The sequence below is a fragment of the Chenopodium album genome, chromosome 4 (assembly GCF_948465745.1).
Source record: "Chenopodium album chromosome 4, dcCheAlbu1.1, whole genome shotgun sequence".
Classification (NCBI taxonomy): Eukaryota; Viridiplantae; Streptophyta; class Magnoliopsida; order Caryophyllales; family Amaranthaceae; genus Chenopodium; species Chenopodium album.
This window is the reverse complement of record NC_137837.1, coordinates 73721607-73734057: the sequence shown is the minus strand read 5'-3', so window position 1 is coordinate 73734057 and position 12451 is coordinate 73721607. Positions and strand designations below refer to the sequence as shown.

Genomic DNA, 12451 nt, shown 5'->3' with positions numbered 1-12451 from the left:
CCTAACCAACCAAGTAACCCTTGAATAAGTAACTTCGATCACACGGTGTGGCCAGCCACATACTCCCTCCATCCCATAATACTAGACACAGTTTTAATTTTCGCTCGTCCCAAAATACTTGACACGTTATCTAATATAGAATGGGACCATTAATAAAAAATAGTTTTTCCTATACACTCTTTGGGACAATAAACCCCAAAACCCAATTAAATCATACTTTTTCTTTCTCCTCACTACCCTTACATCCCCAACCTTTTGTTTTTTTTCTTATAATTAAAAAGGATCTTGCTAACGAACGCCCCGGGGGCTTTTGATAAGCATTTAAAAAATTACCTAAAGTAGTATTAATTTGGGAAAACATGACAAAATTACGCGTCGATCGGTGTAATTAATGTTAATTTTTAATGATAGAGAATATCCATAGAATATTCTCATCCTAGGTCATTTAGGATATATTTTATGTAATTGTTTGTGAATCCCGCCGGTGGGTTTAATTTTCTAACCCACCGGCAGGGGAAGAGAAAATTTTAGATATAAACAATCCCAAGATCTAACCTAAGCTGTGATACCATGTCAGATAATATAAACTCCTTGATTAGAGTGATTTCTATTGATCAATATTTATAAGGTTACAATGAGAAACCTAATCATATTAGGTAACTACAAGATATGTGCAGATATCAAAGATAATCTTATACAAAATATATCCTAAATGACCTAGGATGAGAATATTCTATGGATATTCTCTATCACACCCCCGCAGTCGGAGCGGGAGAAAATCGGATGCTCAGACTGGATCTGAATCACGCATCGAACGGTAAGGATAGTATAGTAACCCATGATCAAAAGAGAAGTAGTAGACATGTGCTGGTGATGACGATGAGAAGCAACAACCACGACCTACGTATAGTAGAGATATGCGCTTTTAGGCCAAAGGAGAAGAGCCACGCATATACTTGGGCTAAGTTGCAGATCCAGAGAAGAAGAAGCTAAGGGATCATACCATCATCGGGGAGAAGACACTACACTACTACGTGAAATCACAATTGAAGAAAAACAAATAAAATTGCGCAAGAAAAGATTAAATCCCACCGCTTGAAATTAATCAATTCTCAAAAGAGAAACCAGGTAGCAAGAAGTAATACTCCACAAAAATTCCAAGTGCTGCAACAATAAAAGGAGCTAACTTGATAGCAAAAGTGATGTGCAAAAGTTGACCTTATTGTGATATACCACCACCCAAACAAAATCTATGTGATTATGTGTTAAAAAAACCAATGAGGCAATGTAAGAATCATTGTTGGTCATGGGGAGGTGGAAATAGAGTACGACACATGGAGTAGGCTGGCATATGTGGTTACTGCCAGTAGTGGGAGGCGGTAGTGTATGCGATTGCCAACAATGATGGAGGAGGCTTTCACGATTGCTACTGTTGGTGGGAGGCGCAAGGTTACATAAAGATTTAAAAAAAAAAACTTTGAGAAAAGAAAAAAAAATCTATATGTGTGTTTGCGGAAGCATAAAAAACTTTGTATATCCTGCCGGTGGGTTTAATTTTCTAACCCACCGGCGGGGTGAGAATTTTTGTATATAATCCCAAGATCTAACCTAAGCTGTGATACCATGTCAGATAATATAAACTCCTTGATTAGAGTGATTTCTATTGATCAATATTTATAGGGTTACAATGAGAAACCTAATCATATTAGGTAACTATAAGATATGTGCAGATATCAAAGATAATCTTATACAAAATATATCCTAAATGACCTAGGATGAGAATATTCTATGGATATTCTCTATCATTTAATTTAATCCTTTTATTTTTAGCTAGCTTATCCAACGCCCCCGAGCCGTTCGTTAGCTTTTTCCAATTAAAAAATACAAAAGAGAATGCTTTATATAATAAACAAATATTTTAAATGGATCTACTTGTAGTTTTCTTAAACTACATGTCTGCCCCAACGTCACAAGTATTATGGTTTGGAGGGAGTATGAAACTTTGTGGAAAAAAAAAGCCAATTTTAAAATTTCATCTAAATACAAAATTAAAATAATTTTCCAAATATATTTTACTTTATAAAAATTTATGTTTGAATTTATTTTTGTTATTAATAATTGTTCCACTATTTAGAACAATTACTAGTCGAATACCCTTTTCTTGTTAGCCTAGTAAAAGTTTATTAATTGATGAAGATTGTTTATGCAAATTCATCAAATCAAATGTCAAATCTTTGTCTATAATCAGCCGAAGCAAACCAAAACTAATTTTGAAATTACAATTTATCAATATACTCTATTGTTAAAGATTATATGAAATACTAATATGATGAAACCAAAAAATTAAAGTTAATTAGAAATCTAGCATGGGATTATGAATTAGCTAGGTTTTTCTCACTAGAGCTGGGACCAAAAAAAAAAAAGAGTTATTAAATAATTAAGAGTTACATATACATACGTCTTTCATAATTAATATGACTTTTTTATGAGACAATCATTGCTTCACTATTTAAAAAAAAAAAAACTTTTAAAAACGAAGGAATTACATCGATCTCAAAACAAAATAATTGATCAAGTTACGTTAGTTGTGTCCAATGTTTTTATGTTTGACCTCAAAAAGTTGGATCCAATGTATCTACTAACACATTTAATTTCAATAATTATTGGCAACATATATTATTTTTAAAAAATTAATAATTTTTTTTTTTTTTTTTTTGTTAAAAAAGAAAAGGTAATGGCATTGATGGGCTAGCAAAGATAGGTTGTGAGAGAGCGAAAGAACAATGGGTAATGTCAGAAAGAGAGTTGAAGTGTAGTGATAAACATAGCGACAATGTTTAAGTCCCACCATAAGATACTCGTGTCTCTTCCTTTCATTTCTCAATCTTCTTCCTTCCCCACTTCTTTAATGCCAACAAAATTTTTTATTTTTATTTGATTTTATTATTTTTAATATTAAAGTAGAAAATTTATAAAAAAAAAAAAAAAAGAGAGAAAATGGATTTTTTAGGTTAGATTAGATTCCTTTTTTATGCATGAATTGAGTTGAGTTTGTGGTCGCTGACCCATGCCAACGCCCTCCCCCTTTTGATCAGTCCCATGACTCTTTCCATACCCACACATGTGGGTTCATTGTCTCTATTTTTTTATCGTTTTGTGTGAGAGTAGACTCGATCGATCTCAAATCTTAGATATCACCTCTTGATATCTTATCGAATAAGTCAAAAAGAAGTTCACAATTTTTGTTTTTTTAGTTTCGATAAGTTGATTTGTATGAAATTATAGTGTGTGACAGCTGATAACTCGATCAGAACGTGACACCCGCTATATATCTTCAATATATTGTTTTCCATGTAAGGTGGCATATGCCCACAACCCACTTACAAATTTATAATTACAAATTTACAATCATTGTCATGAACTTATCACACACTCACTATATTTACAACATGTCCATTTATCTAAACTTATTGAACTTGATTGTATTTTAATAGTGTAAATTACGCGACCACATGCTTTATAGTTGGGTTTGTGCGCAATCATTGTATTGTAAAACTTGTGCCATTCGATCCCTAAGATGACTCCAATTATAGTAACTCCATGCACTTCCTCTGTTTCTTTTTTTTTTTTAAATCTTTTTTTTTGTTTAGGCGTGTTCTTTATCCGTCTTACTAGTTTCTAGTTTTGTTTTAATCATAGTATAAAAATAAAGAGAATTCTCTCTTTTACTCTTCTGATTCCACTTCTTATACTAATTCATAATATATATTTGTATCTCTACAAAAAAAAAAAAAAATAATAAAATAAAAAAACTTTCTCTTCCTACCTAAAAATACAAAAGAGACTCAATTCTTCGATTTTCTTCTTCTCTTGGTTTCAATTGTTACTAATTAAAAGAAAAAAGAAAAGGTTGGAGAATACTGGGAAGAGAAATGACTAGCCATATATTATTTTCTTCTCTTGAATTAAAGTAAGTGTTGACAACAAATGAAAATTGTCGACATGTCTTAAATTAAGAGGTAAAAAGGATGCATGTTGACATGTTGGTTTTTTTTTTTTTTTTTTTTTTTTTTGACAAATGTTGACATGTTGTTGTTTAGCTACTTTTGCAAAATTACACTGATCATTAGCATGAACTGTGGTCTAAAATTAAACAACTATTGAAATGAACTCATCTATATCTATTTAATACATTTAATATTAGAAAAAATGCACTTTAATAATCCCAATTATTGACGATATTTTTTTTCTAATAATTCCATCTAAGGTTTATTTTTATTAAGAAAAATGCTATATATAACCCTTAGGGGTACATATAAACATTAAAAACACTCTTGAAAGTTGTTTAAATTTAGAAAATCATGACAAAAACACACTAATTACACTACTTTACACGTGTTTATGTCATAATTCCTAATGTTATACGATTTCAAGAGTGTTTTTAATGTTTATACATAGCCCTAATGGCTATAGGGCTATGTATAACATTACCCTTTTAATAATCCCAAGATTCCCAACTATACTATAGCTTTGCCTCCAATAGTCCCAACTAGTCAACACCAAGTCAATGACATGTTGTACTCCGTAACAGGTAACCAATATACGTGTCAGCATGTGATTAGTCTATTTTTTTTTTTAAGGAAAAAAAAAACCAAAAACCCTAATAGTTACCCCCTCCCTTTGGCCACTGCGAAACCCAAGGTCCAACCCTTAGTCCATTGGAAAACGGGTTGGGAGGGCCAGCCGGCTGTTTTCAGGGGATTAGGGAGGTGGCCGACCGGTTTCCGGTGGGCTAGGAGTTGGCCTAGGGTTTCACGGTGGGTAAAGGGGAGGAGGTGGCTGGGAATGGTTTTTGATTTTTTTTTTTTTTTTGTTTAATTTATTTATTTTTATTTAAATTTTTTAAAAATAATATTAGATCATTCATTTGCGGATACGTGGCTTTTATAAACCAAAAAAAAAAAAAATTACCCTTCTATCAAGTTAATGGTTATTGGGACCATTGCAAGCAAAATCTTATCATAGTTGGGATTATTATTAAAAAAATAATTAAAAAAAATAATAATAATAAAAATTCTTAATTGAAATTATTAAAAAGTATATCACCAATAGTTGATTTTTTTTTTTTTTTTAAACCATCAATAGTTGAGATTATTAAAGTATATTTTTTACTTATTATTAAGTTACTCACAAAATACACTCAAAGCCTTGAACTTGGTGAAATAACATGAATGTTAGTTTTGTCATTGGATTAGATCTTTAGTGAACACGTTCATGTTTGAGTGTTTTTATTGACCAGTTATTTCATTGAATGTATTTACTATTTAGAGATCTAATTATTCGTATAATTTGAAATTCATGTCAATAGTAATATTTGGACAACAATTCATGCATGACATATGAAATGATAATTTAGGTTGAGAATGCATCGTCAAGGTGTGGGTAGTATACTAGTATATATGCTTTTGTTTAGTAGACATATGATATGAATACTTATATTGCTACAACTTTTTGAAAGGTTGAAGTTAAGAGGCGCAGGCCTTTTCCTTGGTTATTTAAAGTGAGATCCCAATTCGTTCCCATGATTTCTTAAAAATTATTCGAGGTATCAAGGTTGAATCCCTTTATCAAAAATAATTTCAACAAAATTAGATTAATATAATTGACATTTATATGAACTTATCTAATCTGAATTTACCAAAATTGAACTTATTAAACTTATTAGTACGCTTATTTTAGTTGTAATATATATGAATTTAGGTAAGCCTTATCAATCTTATATGAACTTATATTTCTTGAAGAGTCGTTTGGTTCATCTAAAGGAAAGGGAATGGCTTAAAGAAAGGGAAAAGAGAAGAATATATAGAATTTAACTCTCTTTGAATTACAATGTTGTTTGTTTTAAACAAGAAAAGGAATTATTCTTCCATTATAAAAAAAAAAAAAGGGAATCAACCTTAAAAAAAAAACAAAATTTGACAACCCCAAAACCACCATATAATCACCTCTTCACTTTTCTTTCCCTCTTTCTCCGAACACTGCGAGACCCCACCACCCAGCCTCCCCTTTCCCGCAGGCATGTCCATACGAGTAACATGTTTTTCTATTAAAATTGCCCTTGAGCTTAGAATTTCTCCATTGAAGCTTCTGAAATAATTAATTATTGAAGCTCCTCAAATTCAAGATCCCCCATTAACACCATTTCACAAGCTTTGACATTGTTAACTTATTTTGTAGTTGCAATTACAAAATTACTCATAAGTAAATGCGTGAATTGTCGATTATACGCTTATATAAACAAAGATCTAAACAAAGATCAACTTGTATTTTTTCGGTTAAATTTAATCGTTTTCCCCAATGACTAAAACAACCTATTAGGTACCCCTTCCTTCATTTTATTTCTTACTTGTAAAGTATATAGTTTGACTACTAGTATATGTTTTTAAAATATTCATCTTCACAAAAAATATAATAAAAGCACTTTGAAATCTTTTTTTTTTTTTTTTTGAAAGAAGTCCTAAAGGACATTATATTTCATTAATAATAGTCATACGGCATCTACAATTGACAATTAACGATAATAAAAACGAATTTAACAAAATCAAACACTAGTAGGAAAATATCAAAAAGGCACCCCCTAATTGCCACCGGTTCAGTCCAAACTGGTGGCAAAAATAGCCTTAAAAATTGGTGGGAAGCTGAACCAGGATATAAGGCACCGGTTCACTTCAAACCGGTGGCAAAAACATAAAGGCCACCGGTTTGAACCGGTGCCTTTTAATTATATATAAAAAAAAAACGCGGCCCTTTATATAAACTCCTCAACCCTAAATTCACCTGAGCTCTTTCTCTCTCCTCTACTCCTCTTTCTCACTCCACTCCATCCGCGATCTCCATCTTCTCTTTCTCTTTGTGGATCTCCTCCTCCTTTCTTTCATTAGAAGACAACCAACAATTCGAAGACTTTTAACATGCAATCTCCTCTTTCTCTTTCTGGGTGTTTTTTTTAATCGATTTTGATTTTTTTTTTTTTTCAATTTCTCGATTTTTTTTTACGATTTCAATTTTTTTTCCTGGGTTTTTCGATTTCAATTATTTCGATTTCTGGGTGTTTTCGATTTGTGGGTTTTTCTGGGTTAATTTTTTTTGATTTCGATTTTGATTTTTTTTTTTCGATTTTGATTTTGTTTTTCGATTTTTGGGTTAATTTTGGTTACAATAATCGATTATTTTGGGTTAATGCATGCGTTTTTGGGTTTTTTTTATGGGTTTGTTCGAAGTTGATTTTTTTGGGTTTGTTCGAAATATTTTATGGGTTTATTCGAAGTTTTTATGGGTTTCTTCGAAGTTTTTGGGTTTAATTGATTTTATGGGTGTCTTCGAAATTTTTTATGGGTTTCTTCGAAATTTTTTTGGTTTAATCCACCAAAAGCACATGCATGAGCAAGGTTAGGGTATAATTTCTTGATTTTAATTCGAACTTTTTTTTTTATTTTCTGGGTTTTTAACTGATTTTTGAATTTTGTTTTATTTTAATCGATTTATTTTAAATATTTTAATCGATTTTAATTTAATTTTTTTAAAAGTGATTTTCGATTTTCTGGTTTGGTTAATCGATTTTTAAACTTATTTTAATTCGAACTTTTTTTAATTTATGGGTTTTTAACTTATTTTAATCGTTTTAGCCCATTTTAATCGTTTTTTTTATTTTAATCGATTAAATTTGATTTTTTTTATTTTCTGGGTTTTTTTCTTCTTCTGATTTTCGATTTTTGTTTTTATTTTAATCGATTCTTTTTTCTGGGTTTTTTTATATATTATTATTTTTTGATTTTCTTTTTAACTGATTTTTTAGGTTCAATTCTTTTTAACTGATGTTCTGGGGTTTTTTTTTCTGGGTTTTTAACTGATTTTCTTTTTTATTTTTCGATTTTCTGGGGTTTTTTTTTCGCAGCTAAATAATTTTAATTGATTTATTTTGGTTGTTTCAATTGGTGCAGGTATATGGATTTAGATATTAAATCGAAGAATCAAGATGCAAGTATATTGATTTAGATGTTGTAATTTTTTTTTTTGATTTATATTGTATTTTTTTTTTGATTTATATGTTGTAATTTTTTTTTTGATTTATATGTTGTAATTTTTTTATTGATTCATACTGTAAATTTTTTTTGATTATATATATATTAAACAGATTCGATTATATTGATTGTGATGTTCGATTTATATTTTGTGTTCTCATTTAATTTAGTTTATTTAATTTTTAAGTAAAAAAAGACCACAAAAAAAAAATTGATTTTTTGGCACCGATTAACCGATGCCAAAAACATTGAATTAATTTTTTTTGGGATTTTTTGGCACCGGTTAACCGGTGCCAATTCCGAGTTTTGCCACCGATTTGAACCGGTGGCATTTTAAACCAATTATTGGCACCCCCCACATTAGCACCGGTTCAAACCGGTGGCATTAAGGGGTTTTGAACCAGTGCCAATTTTGTTTTTTCACCTAGTGAAACAAGAATTAATTGGCGAAGGGCTAAGAATCCAAATACATAAATATAACAATTCGGCGCATTCTCGGTTCGTTGTCTCGTACAACTTTTTGAGTGGATCCGTCGCTGCTTTGCAATTTTGTGAGAAAGTATATTCCTGTGTTGATTCTGTAACCCGAATTCGAGCCATAATCAATAGTAGCCCCCCACCAGTGACCAAATTAAACACAAATAAAACCTTGTCTTTCGAAGGAGTTCGAAAAAACTTGTTTTTCGAAGGAGATCGAAAAAACCTTGTCTTTTGAATGAGATAAACCCTTTCTTTCGAGGGAGACATTATTGTAACCTAACAAACAAAAAAACTTGAAAGAAAATAAAGATTGGGGCTTTCCACCGGTGAAATCCGATGGAAGCCCCTTCAAAGTTGACAATGGAGGCTAAAGTTTAGGAGAGAGAGAGAGGAGGCTAGCACTTTGAAATCTTTTTGTTGTTAAATGTATTGTGGATTACATGATTTAAATTAGTGGCTTACAAATAAAAATGAATAGGAAAAAAAAAAAAGATAAGGTTCTTTGCAGCCCATTACCAGGCGGCCCAACATTTTATAATCTTTTAGGCCTGCGAATAATGGCCAGAGTTTTGCTAATAAAGCCTGCTGAACAGAAATAAAGACTTGGTTTATATGTGAAAAAGTTAATACATGCAAGGTGCTACTAGTAGAAAGGGCACCCAATATTTTTTTTATTTTTATTTGTTCTTACTTTGAAATCTTCAAATGAGCAAAAATAATCAAATGAACACTGAGTTGTAACCTATAAGTTACTTATTAATAGGTATATATATCCTTTGAAAAAAAAAAAAGTAATAGGTATATCTAAATGCATAATAAAGGATTTAGTTTGATCGTGTCCAATCCAAACTTGCAATTGATCACCTCATACTACCTTCGGTCCAATTTACTCGCAACAAAGGGGTATTATTTGTGAGACATAAAATATTCCTTTGTTGCGAGTAAATTGGACCGGAGATGGTATTATATCACTTCTTCAACTTATATTACTTCTCAAGTCTCAATACACATCTATTGGACAAGTAAAGTGGTTTGTTACTTTGAGGTATAACGAAGAAAAAAAAATTGCATTTTTAGTATTTTATTGAAACAAAAAAGAGTGCAAAATAATAGTTTCTTCCTTCCTTTATACAAGTAGTTGACATATTTTCTTTTTACTTACTTTTAGGTCCTGTTCACTTCACCTTATTTTTGTTGAAATGAAATTATTTGTGCTCAACTTTAATTATTTTTACTAGAACTGAAATTATTTTTATTGATTCTCTATTATATTTTTTATTTAGAGTTACTGAGTTTTGCTAAACTGAAATTATTTTTACTAAAATAAAATTAAATTTTACTAAAGTGAACTTATTTTTGCTGAATTGAAACTATTTTTACTAAATTGAAATTATTTTTACTGAATAATTTTTTAAGATGAACTGAATAGGGCATTACAAACTCTATTTTAACTAGATTTTTCAATCTTTTAATATATTTTTGTGAAATCTTATTATAATTCTGGCATGATATATTCTAAAATATCAACTTTATTATTTTTAATAATTACAATCATTTTTTGTTTTTGTTTTTGTTTTTATTTTTGGAAAATACAATCGTATATTTCCATTGGCAACAATGAAAACATGTCAACTAATAACAAAGAACGGAGGAAATACTACGGGTCTAAATTTACTGAAAACAACTAAACTAAACTACACTTCTTATGAGAGAAGAATAATTAAAAACTGAATTGAACTAATTAAACCTAAATTGAACTGAACTGATATTAAGGTGAACGGAACTTGCCCTACTTCATGGAATTCTTCTTTAATATTATTAAAACTAATAAAAAAAATATAATCTTAGTTGTACAATGTAGTAAAACCAAATAATCCAAATTGACACATAGATATGAGGATTATAAAAACCGGATATGAGGATATGTTGGTGAGATTATAATATCTTTTGAAGCCACCTCATTGGCTAATACAACCCCTTATTGTCCCACCAAAAATTGCCACTTCTTCATTTATGTCCACAAAAACTTGTAACTCACTTCCTCAACACATAATATGTTCATATATATGACATGATTCTAGCCCTTTCTACATCCCAATTAAATTAGTAACAACAACAAAAAAAAAAATTAACCTTAATACACAAGAAGTTCATCCATGGCATCAATGCTAAGCTCCGGCACTGTCCTTAGACCAACCCCTTTCCTAGGGCAAGGCAAAGGATCCAATGGTAACGCCCTTAGAGATGTCGTTCCTATGGGAACCGGCAAATTTACCATGGTACGTACTTACCTGTTGTATACAATACACCCGTTTGTTGTTACAAGTGTGTTTTATTTTATTTGAATTTATTTGAACGAGGGAAGTAATTAACTCAGTTTATTTATTTCTATGCATGATATGATGATGATAGGGAAATGAACTTTGGTATGGACCAGACAGAGTAAAATACTTGGGACCATTTTCAGCACAAACACCTTCTTACTTAACTGGTGAATTTCCTGGTGATTATGGTTGGGACACTGCTGGTCTCTCTGCTGATCCTGAGGCTTTTGCCCGAAACAGGGCTCTTGAGGTTCTTTTCTTTACTTTTTGTTGCTTAATTATCATTTCATTACTTTATTTTGCATTTTTCTTTTTCATGTTCCATCTTACACGCTTGTACCTTGTAAGGTGGTCCTTAAATTGAATCACGTTTAATTTATAACCCGTGATATACTTAAAATACATATCGCGGTGTTTCCAAATATATTTTTAGGGGTTTTCGAGACATATTTTGTACATCTTGGATTTAATTGGGATATACTCGGTCATGCTATTGAATTTAGGTTATGATATCGGATTTTTGTTTGATAAGAGTTATTTGCTTATAGGGTGTAAAAAAAATATGTTACAGTCACATTTGAAACTTGGTTCAAAACCTACAATCATTGATCGAATTGTCATCTATGAACAGTAAACACGTAAATTAGTAAATACGTTAAGGAAAATTTGTCAATAACTAACCATTACGCCACTGATGTTAAATGTATGTTCAGGTCATCCACGGACGCTGGGCTATGCTTGGAGCTCTAGGCTGCATTACCCCTGAAGTCCTAGAGAAATGGGTTAAAGTGGACTTCAAGGAGCCAGTTTGGTTCAAGGCTGGTGCCCAAATTTTCTCCGAAGGTGGGCTTGACTACTTGGGCAACCCAAACCTAGTACATGCTCAAAGCATTCTAGCCGTGCTCGGGTTCCAAGTACTCCTTATGGGTCTCGTTGAAGGGTTCCGTATCAATGGGCTAGACGGAGTTGGGGAGGGCAATGACCTATACCCAGGTGGCCAATATTTTGACCCATTGGGGTTAGCCGATGACCCGGTTACCTTCGCCGAGCTAAAGGTGAAGGAGATCAAGAATGGAAGGCTAGCTATGTTCTCCATGTTCGGATTCTTTGTGCAGGCCATCGTAACCGGAAAAGGTCCCTTGGAGAACCTTTTGGATCACCTTGACAACCCTGTGGCAAACAATGCCTGGGTATATGCTACCAAGTTTGTCCCCGGATCATAAGTTAGTTTGTATATGATCGTTAGATAAATTGTGTTAAGAAGAGCTCAAATGTCTTAACATGAGAACAATCTTTAGTGCACATATGGTTTTATTTATGTTCAATCTAGAGTTTAAACATTGAAACAAATTTAAGTGCTAAGAAGAATATTAATGCTTCTATTATCTAAGATGACTTAATAATTGAGTACACTTTCTTGTACTCCCTCCATTCCAAAATAATAGGTTACACGTCTATTTGAGCTAGCCAAAAAAAAAATACTCGTAATAATAGGCCACTTTCTATTTTTAGTTTGTTAAACATCACACTTTTCTATATTTAACTTAATGATACTCGTAAGAGTCG

General features: G+C 31.4%; 1 protein-coding gene across 1 annotated transcript; it reads left to right on the top strand.

Moving 5' to 3' along the window:
• The first annotated feature begins 10616 nt into the window (after positions 1–10616).
• On the top strand, positions 10617–12270 carry LOC145629313 (chlorophyll a-b binding protein 3, chloroplastic). Its single transcript, XM_081681879.1, has 3 exons — positions 10617–10840; positions 10974–11135; positions 11599–12270. The coding sequence occupies exons 1-3, from the start codon at positions 10718–10720 to the stop codon at positions 12106–12108; spliced, it is 795 nt and encodes a 264-aa protein (XP_081538005.1). The 5' UTR covers positions 10617–10717; the 3' UTR covers positions 12109–12270.
• The last annotated feature ends 181 nt before the right edge of the window (positions 12271–12451 follow it).